The sequence below is a fragment of the Lepus europaeus genome, chromosome 11 (genome assembly GCF_033115175.1).
Source record: "Lepus europaeus isolate LE1 chromosome 11, mLepTim1.pri, whole genome shotgun sequence".
NCBI classification, from domain to species: domain Eukaryota; kingdom Metazoa; phylum Chordata; class Mammalia; order Lagomorpha; family Leporidae; genus Lepus; species Lepus europaeus.
Window position 1 is genome coordinate 110,573,886 of NC_084837.1, and position 21,432 is coordinate 110,595,317.

At 59.2% G+C, this 21,432-nt stretch overlaps 1 protein-coding gene across 2 annotated transcripts; it reads right to left on the reverse strand.

Moving 5' to 3' along the window:
* Positions 1-897: 897 nt before the first annotated feature.
* SKIC8 (SKI8 subunit of superkiller complex) lies at positions 898-17,034 on the reverse strand. Of its 2 annotated transcripts, none has more exons than XM_062206369.1 (11): positions 16,978-17,034; positions 13,889-13,938; positions 13,203-13,230; positions 11,227-11,332; positions 10,771-10,943; positions 5,927-6,075; positions 5,619-5,712; positions 4,924-5,017; positions 3,598-3,690; positions 2,261-2,339; positions 898-1,170 (listed from the first exon to the last, which is right to left on the reverse strand). In XM_062206369.1, the coding sequence occupies exons 2-11, from the start codon at positions 13,898-13,900 to the stop codon at positions 1,081-1,083; spliced, it is 918 nt and encodes a 305-aa protein (XP_062062353.1). In that variant the 5' UTR covers positions 13,901-13,938; positions 16,978-17,034; the 3' UTR covers positions 898-1,080. The 2 variants fall into 2 exon arrangements, with proteins under 2 accessions (XP_062062353.1, XP_062062354.1); XM_062206370.1 differs by lacking the exon at positions 16,978-17,034 and adding an exon at positions 16,646-16,731.
* Positions 17,035-21,432: the final 4,398 nt, after the last annotated feature.

A 21,432-nucleotide genomic window follows, 5' to 3' on the forward strand; every position in this document is an offset into this window, starting at 1 on the left:
TTGAGTTGGGGTGACCTCAGCCTTAGCCATTACTCTTTCCCTCACTCATGAAGAGCTCACTGCCTTCGAGAGGTGGGACCACCTGCCAGGTGTACCCTGGATTCCTCACGTGGCCCAGACCTTGGTGGGGGCGGTCAGAGGGCAGCTGAGATGGGCGGGTGGGGCGAGCCGGCCGCATGGACAGTGCTAGCAGTGGGCTGCCGTTTGCTCCAAGCACGGAGCCCACCTGCGCCCACGTGGACCCCCAGTCAGCACAGACAGAACCCACTCCTCCAGCTGAGCCCGGGTGAACGCCCGCCCCCCGTGGCCCACGGCTCCAGGCTGTCGTCTGTGCTGTGCCTTCCTAATAATTGTTGCTAAAGAATACTGTCTGGCTGGCGCTGGAGCAGTTACGTGCAGCTCCTTCCTGTCCGAGCGGAACCTGGAGGGGTTGTGATTGACTTACTCCACCTGTGCACCTGTCACTTCCGAATTAAAATGGAGCTGGATGAGACACAGCGGCTCTGCCTCTTCTTCCTGGGAACACAGACGAGCAGCGTTCAGGGCAGCCACCTCCACTCAGGGCCGGCGGGGAAGCTCCCACCCTTGAGGAGCTCATGTGGGGGGGTGGGCTGACCGCACGCACGGGCCGCTCGTCCTGGGAAGAACCAGAGGAGCGAGAGGGGCAGGGGGGAGGGAGGAGCCAGGGTGGGAAGGAGGCTCGCTCGGCCTGACAACGAGCTGAAGCGAGCTGCCCACTGATGGCAGCCCGGGCGGCGCCAGGTGAGGCAGCGAGACAGGTGAGGCACGCCCAGTCCCTGGCTGCCCAGAGGACAGTGCGGCCGCTGGACCGCGCCAACTCCTCTCGCTGTCCCGGCAGCCACAGGGTAGGTGAACAACGAGCGTTTTCAAGAAGGCGCTGTTTGCATTAAGAATGCTTTATTCACGTTAGGGTACGGACAGCATTCCCAATGCAATGGAAAGATTTGCACTGTATCTACAAAACTCGAGTCTCGGCGGTATTTCTGTACGGAGAGCCTGGCAAGGACGGGAATGTCATGGCGGAGCCTTCTCGGCGCAGCCCGGGCGCGCGGGCTCCGCTCACACGGGACAGTCGTAGACGTGGATCTCCTGGTCATCACCAACAGACACGACCTTGGAGCCATTTCCGTTGTACTTTACTCCCCAGACCTAAAATAAAACAAGAAACACAAAATGTGCCCTGCTGAGGCCTTCATTCCTCACTCGGGAGCTTGTGAACAGCAGCCTCGCTGTCTGCCCACTCTGAGTCTAGATGTTCCTGCGCTCTCCGCACCGGAGAGAACAGAGCCCGCGCCAGCCCCGTCCCTGTCAGCCCACAGGAAGGGCTGTGCCGCAGCAGAGACCACATCCGGGAGGAAGCCTGCCAGGCCCCGAGCTGCTGCCTGCGCTCCTCACCCAGCCCTGTGCCCCGGCCACAGCGTCCAAGGCCCGGCGGCTCAGGTGCTTTGTGGGCCACCGACTGTACCTGCCACGTGAGTGAGCAGGTTCACACCTGCTCCCCAGACAGCACTGCCGTGGCCACAGTTTCCCTCAGGAGTAACAGGTGGTCGGCCTGTCACCTTGACCTTGGTGTCCAGCCCTGAATTCACATGATGGCCTCACTGCCACACTGGCCCCTGCGTCCAAGGTGAACAGCCAGGACTGTGCCAGGCAAGACTCCAGGAACAACCCTGCTAACTTTAAGCTGCACTCTGCTAAGTTCCCCAGGGCCTCTGCGGCTCAGTGGCTGGGACCAGCAGCCCCGGCGTCACCTGGGAGCTGGTGAGAAATTCACCATCTTAGACCACGTCAGCCCCGGCGAGTCGGACTGCCCCCAGCCCAGCGCCCCGGACACAGAAGTTAGCAAGGCCAAGGATGGCGAACGAGCTCCAGTGTCTACTAGCTTAAAAAAAAAAAAATTTCAATCTCCTATTTAAAAAAAAAAAAGTGACGGGGTCAGAGCAGCAGAGCCCAGAGGGCAGGCCCCTCCCGAGCTGCCTGGCTGGTGGTGCGCCAGGGCCTGCGGCGGCAGTCTCTCGAGCAGACACTTGAAGGCTGTGCTGCTAGGGACAGGCCTCATGGGTCACTAGGCTGACGCCACCCACCCACCCCGCCACTGCACAGGAACATGGCAGTGGCCAGAGCAGTCAGGGTCTGCCACCCTCGACTCTATAGCAAGGCGGGGAGAGGAAGCTGCTGGCACCGCGGCTGAGCGCGCCAGCCACCCAGACAAAGGAACGTCAGGGTGCTTACGTCATACCTGATCCTGGTGATCAAAGAAGGTGTGCACGCAGGTCCTCGTGCCAACGTCCCAGACCTTCACACTCTTGTCAGAGGAGCTGTTTAACAGAGCGAGTGGCGCTATCAGACAGCAGCTTGGCAGATCTGAGGCTGGAAGGCGTTCGACCCGGAGGCTCCTGCTCGCTCCCTCCCTGGCTTACCCCTCCCCCCCAGCTCGCTGGGCTGGAGCAGGTGGCTCCCTCCCCATGCGGCAGCCGCGTGCCTGACCAGACCGCCTGCCCTGCCCGGCCTCTCACTCCATGCCCTGGCCGGCTCAGACACCCACCTGCTCCCCAGCGGGGGGAGGTCTGCTTGAGCTTCACAGTTTCAGGGTGTGGCCCCCAAGGCAGCAAACTACTGAGCAACTTTTTTTTCCTTTTTTTTTTAAGATTTATTTGAAAGGCAGAGCAACAGAGAGAGGATGAGAGGGAAAGAGAGAGATTCTGATGCACTGGCTCACGCCCCAGATGGCCACAAGAGGTCTGGGCCAGGCTGAAGCCAGGAGCCTGGAGCCAGGAGCCCGGCCTCCCACAGGGCTGCGGGGAACCAGGCACGTGGGCCATCCGCCACTGCCTTGTCGGGGCGGTTCTCTGACACAGGATGCTGGTGTCGCAGGTAGCGGCGTACGCCAGTGTCTTCCTGTTTCCAGCTGTGCCGACCGCCCTGGGCCGGAGCAGCAGTGAACACGAGGTCTATCGGGGTGGGCGATGTGGCACGGTAGGGGTGGGTGATGGGGTACAGTAGGTTACACCGCCACTAGGGACACCCGTCAGGTCCCGCCTCAGCTTGCAATCCAGATTCCTGCTGAAGCGCCTGGGAGGCAGCAGATGGCACAAGTGCTTGGGTTTCTGCCAACCCCAGGGAGACGCTGAGGGAGTTCTTGGCTCCTGGTTTTGGCCTGGCTCAGCTCCTGCTGTGGCAGGCATTTGGGGAGTGAACCAGCGGACGGAAGATCTTTTCATCCTTCGTCTCTCCCTCCATCTCTGTTGCTTCGCCTTTCAAATAGTAAAATTTCAAAACCACTGCATCTATCCACGTGCACAACACCTTACAAAGAGATCTGTATGTACCGCTGGAACACAGGTGCGTCTTAGAGTATCTGTAGGTAGAACCTAGATTTCTAAGAAAAAGCGGAGGCTGTGCTAGAGAATGGGGCTTTATCCTAGTTATGGACGACCGACCTCACGGCTGAAGCTGCAGAGGACAAAGGCTCCCTGGGTTTTAAAGAGTCCCACAGCTTTCAAATCTGAGGGCGACCGACACAGAAGCCAGGCCTCCTCGCCCTAGCGCTCAGACGCAGCTGAGAACTTTCCGTACCTGGAAACAAAGTGCGTGTCGTCGGGACAAAAGGCGACGTTCAGCACCCAGGAGGCGTGTCCGCTCAGCGTGCCAGCCAGGTTGGCGTGCTGCCTGCAAGGGGAGAGGCGCCAGCAACTCAGACCCGTCAGCACGTGCATGTGCTCACACAGTGAGTGATCACTGACCCTGCCCAGACCCCTGGGCCGCACCTGCGCTCCTTCTCACGCACGACGCAACACCAGGAACCCCACTCCCAGTGCAGTGGCGTCATGGCTGGCAGAGACCAATTTTCCTGCAGCACCAAGCCTGCCAGGGCTGACTGATGCTGCCGAGAGTTGGATCCAGGTCAGGCAGTGCCCAGGCGCCCAGGGCCACTGAGCAGGGTGTGCGTGGGCCGTTCTGTGATGCCAGCACCCTGTGCACAGGGCCCACAGCCTCCCAGCCAGGCAGAGCGCCAAGAGGGACTCTACTGCCCACGTGGCCTGGCCTGGCCCACGCGCACAGTGCATTTTCTAGGACAGGGAAACCAATACCTATGGCAGGAGCGCAGCCCGGGGCCCAGCTAGGTCAGCAGTTTTGACTGGGTCAGGCCTCGAGGGAGGAAAGGGGGCCCACCTTCCGCTGGACCCCTCGTCTACAGATGGGGCCGGCTCTCTGGCTGTTGGAGGAGCAGTGCCACGGTGGCAGCCAGCGGCATGAACGGAAGCCAGACATCTGGGAACCGCCACCATCCATGCTGGCCCCGCCGCCGAGCGAGTACGAGCCCAGACGCTGTCCGTGTGGCCAGCGCCCTCCTCAGCTCTAACTGCCCACGCTCAGTTCCACTCCATGCTACTGGACAACTTCCGGCCAGCAGCGGGCGCCCACACGCAGGGCAGCAGCGCCGTGCTCGGTGGGCATCCCTTAGTGTGAAGAGCAGAGGGCGGGGCACAGCGGGGAGGGGGGGCTGCACAGGCTCCCCGGGAAGAGCCCTCAATGCTCAGGGACGACCCCTCCCTCTGACCCCAACAGGCAGGAGCCTGCACAAAGAGGCCCCACCAGACCGAGGGCACACACGCAGGCACGGAGTGTCCCTGCCACCGGAGGCCGGCGATAGCCCACGCTCCATTTCCTCGAGCGCACAGCACTGCCTCACCCAGAGAACGCGGTCGGTGAGAGCCTCGGCCGAGGATGAGCGCCGCCGGCCCCTCACCTCCCAGGCACCTGTGCTCGGCCCCCTGCACAAGCCCTGAGCGCCAGACTCCAGCAGGCCGGGGGGAGGGGGGGGCGCTCCTGCTACCAGTAAGAGCGCAAGGCGGGCACCAGAGCGAAGGGAGACACCGCGACCCGCACAAGGCCACTTACACATCATAGATCTTGATGTAGCCGTCGTCTGAGGCCGTGACGAGGAGCTGCGAGTCCGGGGAAAAGGTTAAGGAGCGAATGGGCATGGCGTGGCCTGGAATCGAGAAGCCCGTTAATCTGGGTGGTCGCCTCCGCACAGCCCCTGCGCCTCACCCCTTTCCACGGGTCTCCAGCCGGCGCCCTGCCTCCTGCAGAAGCGGCAGCTCACCCTCCACTCCCTGCCCGGGCCCACGGGCCTCCACACACGGGCAGACGGGGCCTCCACGGAGCGCCACACGGCTGCTGGGGCACGAGATGCGCCTTCCCGGCCCAGTCCTCTGTGGCAGGACACGGGGGCTGGGATCCCCCCGCCAGAGGCCAGCAGAGTGGACAGCAGCGCGACGCCTCCATCGGCTTTCACAGCCTCGGCAAAGAGGGCTGTGTTGCAGCCACAGAGTTCTCTCGAACCAAGAAACAAGCCGCTCGGCAGCTGAGACAGGCCAACACGTCAATCAAAAGCAAGCTAAATCACGAAAACCCACAGTTCACGCTGCCCTAACTACGGATCTGTCTACTGCAAACTACGCTGACAACACTGAGACGTGGAGGCCTTCCGGCTTCCCCAGACTGACGACAATCCGTGGACCTAAGGCGTGGAGCCAGCAGGAGGCCGCCCGCCCCGGCGACCCGGTCTGCACAGAGACACGGAGCGATACCTTCCAGCGTGTGCAGAAGCTTCCCGGTGGCAATGTCAAAAATATTGATGATGCCGTCGATGGCTCCGCTGGCCAGGTACTTCCCGTCGGGACTCTGTTCAGAGAACACAGGAAGGCGCTGAGACCCCGTGTGTTACGCTTTCCCCATCAGACCCAGGCGAGCCTCCTGCGGGCTCCAGGCCCAACGGGCTGGCTGGCAAACGCCAGCAGTGGACAGCGGCTGCCCCACGAGACCCCTGCCCGGTCTGCGCCAGGGGCCAGAGCAACCTGAAGACGCAGCCAGAGAGAAGAAGGCAGAGCTTCCTTACGTAAGCAATACTGAGAATGAATTTTCCTCTTGTGTCCAAGGAATACTCCTTCTTCCCACTTTCCACACCAAAAATGTTCACTTTCCCTACGTGAGTTCCTGTGGCCAGATACTGGGAGTCGGGAGAGAAGGCCAAAGTCCAGGCATCCACTGCACAGAGAAAAGAGAAAATATGGAAAGAAGAGATCCGACCCGAAGACACAAATTGTTTTTAAACTGCAGAAATGACGTCTTGCTTTAGAAAACAGTTGGGAAGATGTTAATTTTTTTCTTTTTTTTTTTTTTACCAAGTTTAATTTTAGCCTAAGTTAGTCTATATTCTGTTAGTTTTAACAGAAACAGGACAACACCAAGTGCTAACAAGTACGTGGACAACAGGGCTGGCACCTTGTAGCTCAGCAGGTTAAGCTGTCTCCTGGACGCCACGCCAGCGTCCCACGAGTGAGGGCGGGTCCAAGTCCCGGCTGCTGTACTTCCAAGCCAGTTCCCTGTTAATACCCCAGGAAAGCAGTGGAAGTTGGCCCAAGTGCTTGGGCCTCTGTTCCCATGTAGGAGACCCAGATGGAGTTCCAGGCTCCTGGTTTGACCCAGTTGAGCCCTGGCTGTTGCAGCCATTTGGGGAGTGAACTAGCGGATGGAGGACCTCTCTCTGTAATTCTACGAATAATTCTCTGTAATTCTTTCAAATAAGTAAATACATATTAAAAATAAAAAAAGACAGACAGACTATGGACCAACAGAGCCCCCCCTACGCTGGCGAGAACGCACAGAAGGGCGGCCCCTCTGAACACGGGCCCACGGTGTCTTCAGCGGAAACACTCCCCCGACACCCAGCAGCTCCACTCCCCGGCAGCGAGGGGAACAGGAACAAGCGCCACACGGAGAAGAGTCCACCGGCGTCCCGGCGGCTCTACTCAGAGCAGCCCCACCCTGGAACCGGGCAGCGAGTGGAGCCCAGAGCGGGCTAGCCCACCCGTGGACACCACCCGGCAACCGAAGGCAGGCCGGGCTCCACCCAGATGCTGCAGGACAGGAGCCCCAGGGCAGCACAATTCCACGCCGCGTGATTTCACACAAGGCAGGGCTGCAGCGGCACAGGGCAGACCCGCGGCTGCCGGAGGCGGCGAGGGAGGGGAGCGTGGGGAACTTGGGGAGCACGGAGGTGTCTAACACCGCGCTGGGGCAGCGACGGCACAACCGCGGAAATTAGGAATCACGCCGCCACGGCGGGCTTCACGGTGCACGCGCAGGGCCCATCTGACCCCAGTTAGGCCACAACAGGGTAGGTGCAGCAGAAACACCCCAGGCGGGGGTGACTGACAGAGGTTTGCCACAGAAGAGGGGAGAGCAGCTGTCTAACAGGGCTCGTGCCCAGTGATGCGGCACTGCCAACTGTCGCCTCCCATCCAGGCCTCCGGGGGCACCAGGGCACCTCGGAGAGCTCGCGGAAGCCACCACCAAGATGCCACTGGTGGTCTGGAGCCACGGCCTCTCTTCAGTCCTCTCCTGCGCTTCTCTCCGGCCCACTGGTTCACTCCCTCAGATGAGAGACAACCCAGGGCTGGGCCAGGCTGAAGCCAGGAGCCAGGAGCTTCTTCCGGGTCTCCCACGCAGGTGCAGGGCCCAAGCTCTCGGGCCGTCTTCTGCTTTTCCTGTCCTGCATTAGCAGACAACTGCACAGGAAGTGGAGCAGCTGGGACACGAACCAGTGCCCATGTGGGATGCCCGCGTCCCAGGCAGTACCTTAACCTGCTGCGGCCAAGAAGCCGGCCCCTTGAGTTCTCTTTAAAATAAAATTTTCCTGAAAAATGTTACACACATACTCAATAATAAGTCATTTATCTTTTCGTTTTACTTATGAATAGTTTGTTTCACAATTGAAATTTACTTCAAAGGTGCGCAATTAACCAGCAAGACCTAAAAATGACGTATCTACCTGTCAGAGAGCTGCTTTTTAACTTTTATATTTATTCCCAAATGAAGGCGCGTTTATGCCAACAGGAATATGTTTTCCTTTAGTCCTATTGTAACTAGTCACTTGCAGGAGTAACAGTTTTTGTTCTGCAAAGTTTAAAAACCCCTTCTAAATTATTTTTACATTTCCCAACTGTTTGGCGATACAGAACTTTTAGTACCAAATGTTCTTATGCTCAAAATAGAAGGAACAAATTTTATCCCTCAGTTAAACCTTGCACTCTAAGATTTCAGAATCTGATAATATGTTAACTTTTTTATCTGAGAGGCAGACAGAAGGACAAAGACAGAGCTCTCTCTGCTCGTTCAGTCCACGACAGCTTGGGATGGGCTGGGCTGAAGCCAGGACCTGGGAACGCCCTCCAGGTCTCCCATGTGTGTGGCACAGAGCCAGCTACCGGAGCCGTCACTGCCTGCCGCCTGCAAGGCCGTGCGTTAGCAAGCAGGAAGCTGCAGCCGGGAACTGGAGCCAGGACTTGAACCCAAAGCCCGGCACTCTGAGCAGGGAGGCAGGTGTTCCCACCGGCACAGCACGCAGTGAGCACCTCGATGACTGAGCTCGTTGATCATGGAGTGGCCGTCCTGAACCACCTGGCACTCGGGGCTCTCTGCTCCCACCTCATTTCTTCAGGGTGGCCGCTGGGCAGCTCCAGCCTGGCTCAGGGCCCCGGCAGGATCTCCCTCATCTCGGCTTTCTGGTCCTCACTTTCTTCAGATCTGGGGCGGTTCTCTTCCTTTTGGCGAGCTCACATCCTCCACACGTTCAAGTCGGGTGTTCAGTGTCCACCTCCCCACTTGGACGAGACCCAGGGTCCTGAAAGGGCCCATCAGATGAATCCAGCGGCCTGCAAGCTGTCCCAGGCAGCGCCCGCTCCTGTCACTCAACCAAGGAACTGTTTACTGTTTAACGGCCTGGTCTAGCCTCGCGGACCATCTAAAAAGAAAATGAACCCGAGCCCTTCGCCCTGCTCAGCGTCTTGTTCAGTGCTAGCAGCAGCGTCCCCAGCCTTGCCTCAAGACGTCCAGGACAGGGCGCTGCTGTAGGACACACGCACCAGCCTTGCACTCGGACCAACCCAGCACTCACACCTTCGGCCGCGGTGTGCCCACACAGGGACATGGCCTCACAGGCCCTGGGCCTCAGGGGCCCAGACGAAAGCATAGTAACTGGGCAGCCTCTTCGGAGCAGAGCCTTAGGAGTCTGTCCAGGACAGTGTGGGGCCCAAGCGCCTTGGAAGCCATCAGCAGGACAAGGGCACAGGGGATGATGGCAAGTCTCTGGGGAGCCAGTGTCTGGGTCGCTCTTCCAAATACACAACCCAGCAGATGCTTGGAAAACTGTGTCAGTGGATCCCAACCAGGGACCGGAGAGGCATATTCTTTAAAAAAAAAACAAAACCCTCTATAGGAGTCAGAGTCACAGATAAGGACCCTGCTTTGAGGGAAAATGAACTTGGTTTCCAGAGCTCCCGGCCTCCTTGCCAACTCTGGGAACTTTTCTGTCAATACAGGGAGAGCCTCGAGTGGCCACTGGGCACGCCTGGCGGGAGGCAGACCACAGTGTTCCCGAGACACCAGGCAGCCCGGTGGGCTCTGTGCGCCCTCCACAGCCGCCCCCGCTTGGGCAGAACGTGCCCTGCAGTCCCTCAGAAAGCGACCAGAGGCTGAAGGCTCCAGGAAACACAATGCCGCGTGCTCCACGCTGACCCGGCCCACTGAACTCGCTCATGCCCATACAGACGCCAGACCAGAGGATGCGACCCTGCAGCACTCAAAAGTCACTGACATTGTTTCTTGCGAAGTGTCCCTCCCACCACAAACTAGAACTCAGAACCTGAACCGTGGTGAGCAGTGTGACCACAACACACAGCCGTGAGGACGCAGGTTTGACATCCCAGCTTCTGCCAGCAGTGAAAGTTTGACTCGGAACAGCGTGAGCGGGGGCAGGCACCCGTGAGTGGCTGAAACGCCACGCGGGATGCCCACTCCCGTGTCAGAGTGGCCGCGTGCCAGTCTCGGTTCTGCCCTGGATTCCAGCTTCTGGCTAATGTGCACCTGGGAGGCAGCAGATGACCGCTCAAGTGGTTGGGTCCCTGCCACCATGTGAGACCTGGACTGATTTCCCAGCTCCTGGTTTAGGCCTGGCCCAGCCCCAGCTACTGCAGCCATCCGGGCAGTGAGTCAGCAAAGAGGAGCCTTTTTTGCTTTGTCTCTCTAATAATTAATAATAATAATAATAATACAGCCGGTGTGGTGGTGCAGTGGGTAAAAGCCACCACATGTGACACTGGCATCCCATATGGGCACTGGTTCATGACCCGGCTGCTCCACTTCTGATCCAGCTCCCTGCTAATGTGCCTGGGAAGGTAGCAGAGGATGGCCCAAGTGCTTGGGCCCCAACGCCCACATAGGAGACCCAGACGGAGTTCCAGGCCCCTGGCTTTGGCCTGGCCCAGTCCTGGCTGTTGTGGCCACCTGGGAGTGAACACCAGATGGAAGGTCTCTGTCTCTCTTTCTCTCTCTGTAACTTTTTCAAATATCAATCTTAATGGAGGCCCTCTGGGCCATCCAAATACAGGTTTACAATCTACACTGGCAGTTCTGAGACAGGAAGCTTTGAAAACCACAATGCCTAAGGTTAGAGCCAATTTTCAGTAAGCAGCAAGGCGTGATCGTCAGCGACATAAGGCTGTCTGCAGCCTGCACGTCCCTCACTCGGCACAGATGAGCCCGGCCCTGCTCCGGGGCACTCGCCACCGTGCCAGGCCGGCGCTGTGCCCAGCCCCACTGAAGGTATGAAATGAGACCCGGTTCAGAAACCCACACCAGGTCAAGAACCTCTCTTATTGCCCCTAAAAGTAAAACTCTTACCAGGTCCTGCATCTATAGACTTTATCTGTTTGCCATTTTCTAAGTCCCAGAGACGGATGTGCGCGTCGAGAGAACTGGACGCAGCAATGGGCAGGGTGTGGCTGATGTCCACGGACACCACCCCCAGCTGATGTCCCTCCAGGCTCCACTGCAGGTCCAGCCGCTCATCACACCTTCAACGGGGGACAGAGAAACACATGTCTTCACACCCGACACTGAACCCGGCACCTGCGATCCTGGGTGCCTGGAGCTACGCTTTCCCCAAGGCCTCGGTGAGGCAGAAGCAACTGCAGAGCTACGGGCCGCCAGATGCAGCCAGGTTTCCACTCGGGACTTTATTTTACCCCCACACCGCTGCTGCTTTCTGGCCGCGGAAGGGCGAATGCTTCCCGGGCTGCAACCCGAGAGCCCCGGGGTCACCTTCCCAGGCCGGCGGGGGCAGGGGCGGGCGCTCACCATTTCCAGACCTTCACCAGGTCGTCCAGGGAGCCCGTCACCACCGTCTCAGTGTTCTCCTTCTTGTTTGTCCCCCAGGCAACTGACCAAATGGCATCGTCGTGGGCTAGAACGGAAAGTGCTTTGTTTACCCAGTCTCTGGCGGCAACCGCAGAGTTTACTGGGACAAAATGCTCTTCAACATGGCAAGGCATCCGCCGCCCACGTCTGCTTCCTTGTGCTGAAGGGGCTTTCCCACAGGCTTGCCCTGGCACTGTGGGCACACAGGAAAGCTGCAGGCTGTGCCGGGGCCCTGGTCCCCAGGTGGTCAGGCACACACAGAACAAGCCTCTGAGCTCCAAGCCCCACGCCCCACGGCCCTGCCTCTCGCGTGCTGTCGGGCCTGCAGCAGACTGCAATGGAAGCTGCTTGGCTACAAGGGAGACCACTAAGGAACACCCGTGTCCCCACCCGGCCCCGCCCTGCCGAAATCCTAAACTTGGTGAAAGACAAGTCCTACAGCTTCTCAGGGACCAACAGCCACTCGACTGGAAAACGTACAGGTCTAAACACCAGACACGGCCTCCGCACGTGGCTGCCTGTCACAGGCGCCCTCAGTGTGCTCAGTGGGCAGTGCGGGCATCAGTCAGCCTCACACCCGTGGTCTCACGATCCTTCACGACCACCTATGGAGCAGGCACCATCAGCATGGCCTGCACGCCAGACAAGGAAGCAGGGCTGGCGCTGCGAGTAGTGGGTAAAGCCGCCCCCTGTAGGGCCAGCATCCCAAATGGGCGCCAGTTCTAGTTCCTGCTGCTCCACTTTCGATCCAGCTCTCTGCTATGGCCTGGGAAAGCAGTGGAAGATGGCCCAAGTGCTTGGGCCCCTGCACCCATGTGGGAGACCCAGAAGAAGCTCCTGGCTCTTGGCTTCGGATTAGCCCAGCTCTGGCCATTGCAGCCATTTGGGGAGTGAACCAGCGGATAGACGATCTCTCTCTCTCTCAGCCTCTCTCTAACTCTGCCTTTCAAATAAATTGATCTGTAAAAATAAATAAGTAAAAGGAGCCCAGAAGCCCACCCGAGGTCACAGAGGTAAGAAGGGGCAGAGCTAGGGTTCCAAGTCCATCCTCCACGAACTCAAGTCCTCCCTAAATGCAGGAGAGCAGGCCACACTGCTGGGCCTGCAGCGCTGTTGTGGACACACAAATGTGCCAAGTGCACAGGGGGGCGCTCGCCACGCCTGGCAGCCGTTCTCCAGGGCCACAAAACTAAACAGCTGCACACACAGCAGCAGTCGGCGCGCAAACTCGTCACCTGGACTGGCTGGCTGGGAAGAAAGCTTCGGCTTAACCGCCACACCACCTGCACGCCACCTCGCTGGAGTGGAGCAGCGCCACTGGATATGCCAGAGTTCTGGGCCTCCCTAGCCCCCTTAGGCTGCAGTTAGAAACGAGACGTACGTGGGCAGCCCACACATGAGCGCTGCCCCTTCCAGGTGAGCCCTGTGCTCCTGGTGAGCCAGCCCACACTGCACCTGCCTCCTGCTCCCCTTCATGCCTCTGCCCCTGCCCTCCCACGCGCCCAGGGGCCTCGACAGAAACCCAGCTCACTCTCACACTGTCTGTCTTCACTACGGGGCAAAGGTCCTGGGTGGGCGTCCCTGCACTGGCTGCAAGTGCTCAGCCCTGGGGACTGACGTCAGGTTCTGAGTTCAAGTGTCCCCCCCCCCCCCCCCCCAGAGGAGCCGGCATCCACCGCGTTCTACAGCCGGGGCTGCCGTCTTCCTCACGTGGGAAAGCCCTCCTCGGCCCGAGTCCCCGGTCTGCCATCTGACTCCTGCTTTCTCTCTTTCGTTCCTTTTGTCACGTGTGTGTTAGGTGTCTGCTTTCAGCTGCCCCTGCCGACTCTTCAATGAGGGTGAGCACACCTGGGCACCGCCTGTCTGGTGCACACGGCCGTTCAGAGCAGAATCTGCTGGAGCTGGCAGGCCCTTACCTTGCTCCTGTTTGAAGAGAATGCTGTACTAGAAGAGAACAGAAGCCAGGTTAACTGCCGCCCGACCCGACTCCAGCTGTCCCGACCCCCCGGAAGCGCGCTCCCCATGAGGTGCGGTCGCCAGGGTCAGCCACTTCCTCTGCTGTCGCCCTGTCCCCCTCAAGCTCCCCGACTTGCACTCACACAAGATGTGTCCAGTCGCACCAGGGAAAAATTAGTTCTGGAAGAAAGTGATACCCTCTCCTCCCCTTCCATCACCCTGTTGCCCAGCGAGGGACTAATAAATAAATGATGTTTTCTCTCTCTGCGCTGGCCACCAGGAAGCTCGCAGGACACAGCGTGGTTCCACAGCTGTGTGGATGGCACAGCCTGTTAACTCTGCCCTTCAGTGCATCATAGACACGTTTCCCTAATTCATCTGCTCTGACCGCTTTCTCACGGTTTGTTGTGAACCTATGCTTTTAAGCTTTCTTGATTCCTCTCTAAACTGTGGCCTTAGATAAGCAAACCTTTCCCCGGTGCTACCTGACCCTAGCTAGGTGAGCAGGTGCCCAGGGCCATCCAGCTCTTTAAGAGCAGAGCGAGAATTAGGGCTGGCTTCCCGACCACACACCCAGACACCTGCTGGCCAACCTGCCAGAGCAGCCGACACAGGCCCTACCCGCCTGCCCCGACATGGGCCTTACCTGGTTGGTCATCTCCTTAAGCAGGGGTGAAGGGCTAAAGGCCGACAGCTCTGTGGAAACAACACCAGGACTTCAGTCAGGGGGTGTCATCGGGACAGAGGGGGCTACAGCTGGCTCCCCTCGACCAAGAAGATAAAGCAACCCTTCGTGAATGGCACTGTTCGAACATCTCGCTAAGGGTTGGTCCCTGGGGGCCCCCCTCAAGAGCCCAGCCAAGTGGGGGGCTCCTCTCTCCCTGCTGAACCCCGGGACTCAACAACACCCACTCCCATCACACGGTTTCTTCTCCCCACATCCGACTGCGGGGACCATTCTCTGTCTCTGGCTGCTCTTTGCAGAGACAAAAGCACAGGCCGCTCTCATTTGAAACATTCATTCAAAACCCAACAGGAAAAGCATGGGGAAACCCAAAGGTAGCCAAGTTCTTACAGCCCATGCAGAGGTCTCCACCCAGCATGCCCTGGAGACAACAAGCGTGCAAACAGCGCAGGGGCTGCAGGGAGGCAAGCATCTTCAAGAAATCAGCTCTGCTAAACACAGCAAAGTCACTTCATGAACAGATTTGGGGCTGGCGCTGTGGCGTGGTGGGCTAAGCCTCTGCCTGCCCTGCCAGCATCCCATGTGGGCACGTTTGTGTCCCAGCTGCTCCTCTTCTGATCGAGCTCTCTGCTGTGGCCTGGGAAAGCAGCAGAAGATGGCCCAAGTGCTTGGGCCCCTGGACCCACGTGGGAGACCTGGAAGAAGCTCCTGGCTTCAGCTCAGCTCAGCTCCAGCAGTTGCGGCCATCTGGGGAGTGAACCAGTGGATGGAAGACCCTCTGTCTGTTTCTCCCTCTCAATGTTGTAGCTCAGTGCATTAAGCCTTGGCCTACAATACCAGCATCTGATATCAGAGGGCCTGTTAAAGTGCTATCCACTTCTTTTTTTTTTTTTTTTTTTAAGATTTTATTTATTCACTTGAGAGGTAGAGTTACAGACAGTGAGAGGAAGAGACAGAGAGATAGGTCTTCCTTCCGTTGGTTCACTCCCCAAATGGCCACAACGGCCGGAGCCGTGCCGATCCGAAGCCAGGAGCCAGGAGCTTCTTCCAGGTCTCCCACCCGGGTGCAGGGGCCCAAGCACTTGGGCCATCTTCCACTGCTGTCCCAGGAAATAGCAGAGAGCTGGACCGGAAGTGGAGCAGGCGGGACTCGAACCAGCGCTCATACAGGATGCTGGCACCGCAGGCGGCGGCTCTACCTGCTACACCACAGTGCTTGCCCCCTGTGCTATCCACTTCTAATCCAGCTGTCCACTAAGGAGCCTGGGAAAGGAGCCTTGGAAGATGGACCAAGTGCGTAGGTCCCTGCCACCCATGTGGGGGATGAGAATGGGAGTTCCTGGGTGCTGGCTGCAGGCCACCCAGTGCTGGTTGTTGCGGGCATTTGGGGAGTGAACTCTCTGTTTGTCACTCTTCAAACAAAAGGCAGTGGCTTTAATTTCTCAGCTACACTAAGCGTCCTTAGTATTCTGTGTATGACAGACCCCTCCAGCAGCCTGGTAGAGCGCATCGCCCTTGTCAGGAGGTCGTTAGGACATGAACATGCAGGAGCAGAAAGCAAACCAAGCAGTGGGCTCTCGTGACTCAGGTGTTCTCCGAAGTCGCCCCAAACACTCAGCAAAGTGAGCCACTGCTCTTCAGAGCCTCCGGGCGCACCCTCCCCGTCAACTGAACACACAGCGTGCGTCAGGTGTGGCTGTGGAAGGGCACAGACTGGACAGACGGTACAACGTCACTAATCCCGGGTCAGGCCTGACCACAGCTTACAGAACACACGGCTATTCAGAAGACACCGCACAGCCTTCCTGCGCTTAGCGGCCCCCGGCGCCACGGCTCCAAACAAGGTGACACCTGCTGACAGGGTGAGGACAGACAAGGAGGCAGGGTGTCACCTGCCGGGCCTCATCTGAGAACAGGCCCATCAGCCTGCGACTTGTCACCACCCTATACATGTCCAAGACAGCAAAGGCATTGCAAGTGCTGACTTTAGGGACTTTAGAGTCCTGCCCAGGACAGTAGGGCTGGCGCAGCATTCCACCCTCTTTGCTGCCAACCTCGGCCTCACAATTAGCAACGGGAAGGGATCAAGCATCAAAAAGTAGGAGGGCTCGCAGAAAGACAACTCCCAAAAAGCTTGCATGCCCAGGCTGCTCCACTTCCGGTCCAGCTCCCGTCGATGGCCTGGGAAAGCCGTGGATGATGGCCCAATGCTTGGGCCCCTGCCACGCACGTGGGAGACCTGGATGGAGTTCCCGGCTCCCAGCGACGGATCGGCCCAGCCCGGGCTGTTGTGGCCATGTGGGGCGTGAACCAGCGGGTGGAAGACCTCTCTCTCTGTAACTCTGCCTTTCAAATCAATAAGTCAGTCTGCACACAGATGCGCTCACTGGACGCTCACAGCCCCATGTCAGTAGGCAGTCTTACTTCAGCTGCACTTTCCTTGGTGGGAACAGCGAGGTTTAGGTCAAGGGCGCTGCCCCGAGGCTGGCCTGACGCTAAAGGATGCACGGTCCAGGACGGCGGAGACAACTCCGCTTGCTCCACTCTCTCACCCCCTAACGCAATGTCAGAGCTAAGCGACGCCCCCTCCCCTCGCCACCTGATCTCTTTAGGAAACTTTCTCAGCCAGAATTCACGGTTCACCCCTCAGTGCTCCAGACACCAGCACCAGCGGACGCCGGTAACGCCAAATAACGCGAAGCCAGCCTCCCGCCGCACCTGCCCGATGCCGGGGCGGCTGCCACCTAAGCCGGCGTGCTCCGCTCCTGGAAAAACTTCCGTTAAGACGGGCTTTCCATCCAGGGGGACCTCGGGGCTGCACACAGGATGCAAGAGCGGCCACCGATCAGCCTTGTCGCTCCCCTGGTGGCCCGGGGCTCCGAGGGGCAGCCGGGGTGAATGGAGTCACGGACGCCGCCCTCCAGCCTCGCGGCCTGCGGCATCCTCGCACAAATCTGCTCAAAGGCAGCCGCGGGGCCACCCTCGCTCAGCCACCGGCCGTCAGCGACCCCCACAACCGCCCCTGCCAACGGCCACGAGTACCAACTCACCACCGCACTGCCCGGCTGCACGACTGACGCCGGGTTCGACGCGACCGCGGCGCACAATGATGTGCTCACGAAGGGGCGGGGCATCCGGGCCGTCCCGCCCCCAGGGCGCCTAGCTCGCGTCGCAGCGCCCCCTACCGTCACTATGCCGCACGTGCGGCAGACAGGGAGGTGAGGGGGCGGGGAGAGGGGAGAAAGCCACGCCCCGTTCCCAGCAGAGGAGAGGGCGGGGCCTGCTCCCGGAAACGCGGTTGTTAGCTTCCGGCAGGCGGCGGCCTGGGATTCTGCCTTCCAGGTTGTCCATTTGTACTGAGTTTGGACTGGACTTGATGACTTCTAGGGTTCTTCTTTTTTTTTTTTTTTTGACAGGCAGAGTGGACAGAGAGAGAGAGAGAAAGGTCTTCCTTTGCTGTTGGTTCACCCTCCAATGGCCGCCACGGCCAGCGCTCTGCGCCGATCCAAAGCCAGGAGCCAGGTGCTTCTCCTGGTCTCCCATGCAGGTGCAGGGCCCAAGCACTTGGGCCATCCTCCACTGCCTTCCCGGGCCACAGCAGAGAGCTGGACTGGAAGAGGGGCAACCGGGACAGAATCTGGCGCCCCAACCAGGACTAGAACCCGGTGTGCCGGCGCCACAAGGTGGAGGATTAGCCTGTTGAGCCACAGCGCCGGCCTGGGTTCTGTTGTTTTTGCGACGTCCCTTGAGTGTGACAGATGTGCAACCGAGTCGGACGGGAGGAGGCCCTGCCGCTCCTGCTCGCTGGCCCCCCCGCCCAGGAGGGACGAGGTTTTGTGGGGTAGTGGAATGTGCAGAGCGGGCCCTGACGGGGTAAATCCTGGTTCAGCTAGGTCCTGGGAGAGACCACAGCCTCTCTTGCTTAGAACTTGAAGTTCCAAAGGATTCTGGGAGGTGACAGTGCTGGGCGGTGGGCAGTGGGCGGTGCACCTCCAAGTCTCTCTCAGCTTCCCTCCCCCTCGTAGCTAATACTAAATAAGATCCCGTCTGTTAGGACCATCTATCTCCCTCTTTTCAAGATTTATTCATTTGCAAGGCAGAGTTAGAGAGAGAGGTCTTCCATCCGCTGGTTCACTCCCCAAATGGCCGCAACTGCTGGGCCTGGGTCTCCCACGTGGGTGCAGGGGCCCAAGCCCTTGGGCCATCTTCTGCTTCCCACAGGGAGCTGGGTCAGAGGTGGATCCGCTGGGTTTCCATTGGCGCCCGCGTGGGCTGGCGGCGGCCCTGGCTACGCCACCCCTCCCTGGATGTCCTGGGTGGAAGTGAGCAGGTTTCAAGACTGAATTGTCAGAATTCTCAACACGGCATCTCCTAAAAGTCAGGAGAGCCTTGTGCCCATTTTGGGTGCACCTGGCCAGAGGCATTGGCCCTGGGTTTGAGGCCAGGCAGTGCCCCTCACATGGGCCTAAGCGCCGAGTGGGCCCTGCTGTTCAGGCACTTTACACAGAGCTGAGCGCACAGACACCCCACCCTGGCCGGGCCCTGGGCTCCCCAAGTGCGGGAAACAGTTAACACCAGCCCCGCAGAGCAATGGTTTCTGGGAGTTACGAGATGAGAGATCTCCCTCCCTGACTTGGTCTCGTGTGTGCGGCCCCTTTGTTTTTGTTGGTGAAGTTTGTAGGTTTCAGAAATAGAGGGATTATAACGTGAATTCCCCCAACCTGAGGATACAGGGACATTTTTTAAAAGTTATTTATTTGAGAGGCAGAGACAGAACTGCCGGCCACTGGTTCACGCCTCACATGCCTGCAGTGGCTGAAGCTGGCCCAGGGCACAGCCAGGAGCCGGGCACTCAATCCAGGCTTCTGCTACGGGTAGCAGGGACCGAGCACTCGGGCCGTTACCAGCTGCCTCACAAGGTGCAACACTGGCAGGACGTTGGGGTTAGGGAAGCAGCCAGGGCCCAAACCCAGGTGCTGCGATATGCGCTGTGGGCCTCCCACAGGTGTCTAAACTGCCAGGCCAACAGCTGTCCTGTCGCTCCATCCGGGTCTCCTACGTGGGCGACAGGGGCCCAAGCACTCGGGCCATCTTCCATTGCTTTCTTAGGCTCCTTAGCAGAGATCTGGATGGGAAGTGGAGCAGCCAGGACTTGAACCGGTGCCCATGTGGTTGGGATATGGGATGCCAGCATTGCAGATGGCAGTTTAACCCATTGAGCCACAATGCTGACCCCAACGAAGGCTTTCTGAAGACATTCCAGTTCTGTAATTAAGAAATCCAAATCCTTCACTTAAAAACAACACTTTAGGGGCAGGCGCTGTGGCGCAGCAGGTTAACGCCCTGGCCTGAAGCGCTGGCATCCCATATGGGCACCGGTTCAAGACCCAGCTGCTCCACTTCGATCCAGCTCTCTGCTATGGCCTGGGAAAGCAGTGGAAGATGGCCCAAGTCCTTGGGTCCCTGCACCCGCGTGGGAGACCCGGAAGAAGCTCCTGGCTTCAGATCGGTGCAGTTCTGGCTGTTGCAGCCAATTGGGGAGAGAACCATCGCATGGAAGACCTCTCTCTCTCTCTCTTTCTCTCTCTCTCTCCCTCTCCTCTCTCTCTCTAACTCTTTCAAATAAATAAATAAATCTTTAAAAACAACGCTTTAAACACCTGCTTCCACCCCTTGTCCCCCAAGAAGTAGGCACGTGGCCTTAACAGTGCAGCTATGAAGCAGTGATAATTAGCCTTTTTGGGGCCATGAATGGTTTTGGCATTTGATGAAGTCTAGGAATCTTCTCTGTTCCCATGCATACAAACAGGGCTGGCCCCGTGGGGCAGTGGGTTAAGCTGCCGCTTGCAACGCTGGCATCCCATACCGAAGTACAGCTGGTCTTTCAATTCAGCTCCCTGCTAACGTGCCTGGGAGAGCTGCAGATGATGGCCGAGCGGCCGGGCCTCCAGACAGGGGCTGTACCATCACTGGCCAGAGGGTGGCAGTCACGGCCCGCACAGCGCAGGCGCCGGCCCCTCCCTGGCTGCTCTGCACACGGAGGCCGTGGCTGCCCGCTGTTGAGGGCTACTGGAACTTAGCCCAGGACCTCTGGGGCCTCGAGGTCATCACCCTAACCCCTAGGGGTTTTCAGAGTGTGTTCCCAGACCAGCAGCTGCTGCCGCCCCTGGACTCAAAACATGACACCTACAGATCCAGAAACGCTGGGGGTGGGGCTGGCACTCTGCAGGCACAGCCTGTAATGGGGAAGTTGCCAGCCCCATGTTGCTCGCTCGGAGGCCCTGCAGATGGAGCTGCAGGGGTCCCACCTGTGACCTCACAGGTCCTGCCATTGAGATGCCCCGGAGAGCTAGAGAGAGAGGAGTGTGGGTTAAAAGGCTTGTAGTGGGGAGGTGGGGCTGGGGACAGCTGAGGCCTCCACCCTGGGCACACACCTTGCACAGGGCTGCAGCCTGCAGGCACGGCCGGCTGGACGGACTTCCTTGCACCCAGCCACTGTTCAGGGTCAGGTTGCAATTCTACGCCGGCTACCAGCTGCTGGCCATGGCTCGGTGGCTATTACCAGCCCATGACTGCTCTGCCGGTGTCCACTCTCTAGGCTTCTGTGGGGTCAGGCTGGGATGCTCTAAGGAACGGGGTGGAAGATTCCTGCCACGGAGCTCAGGCTGGCTCTTTCTTGCCAGGGCTCCAGGGCTCCCTCAACAGCAAAGGACCTTCTGGTCCAAGAAGCCCCCGCCCATCTGATTCTCCCCACACCAGAGCCCTGGGGGGTGGAGTTGGCCCAGCAAGAGGATGGCTAATCCAGAGCAGGGTGGGGACTATAAACAGGCCCTAGGAGTCCCCACGTAGGCCACGTAGGCAAAGTGTAGCTGGAGGGAGCCAGGCCTGTTCCAGGGGGCAGGTGGATGGGGGGCTTGATGAGATAGGAGAGGCTGGCAGGTGAATGTGCCCGGGAGGGTGGAGGAGGGTCTGCCTGGCCTGGGAGGGCCTCTGAAGAGCAGGTGCCAGCGGTGTGCTGGGAGGCCTTTAACAGGCTGTCTGCTGGGGCAAAACTGAACTGGTTAATAGCAGGTTCCTCTTCTCTGATGTGGACCCCGCTCCCAAGGGCAATGGAAGCTGCTGACTTGATGCTGTTGGTCCATGCCCGCATGGGGCACTAGGAAGCTGTGTGGGCCAGCTCCAGCACCCCCAGAATGCATGGGGGCATCCACACCCTGTGGAGTCCACTCTGGAGGCCGCCAGGAGGTGGTATCCTCTGGGGACAGCTGGGAGCGATGGTGGCAGTAGGATTGAAGTAAGGGCCAGGGTGGGGACGTCAGGGAGATGCTGGCCAGAGGGCACTGGGCTCAAGGGGGCGAGGTGGGCTCGGGGCAGAGTGCCCACGGCCTTGAGGTTCCGGTTGGAGCTTGGAAATTCCCTTCCCGCCGCAGTGAGGCCCAGAGGGGCTGGCCAGGGGCACCAGCTTGCCAGAGCAGCAGGGAGTTTGCATCCAGCACACCTGTCAA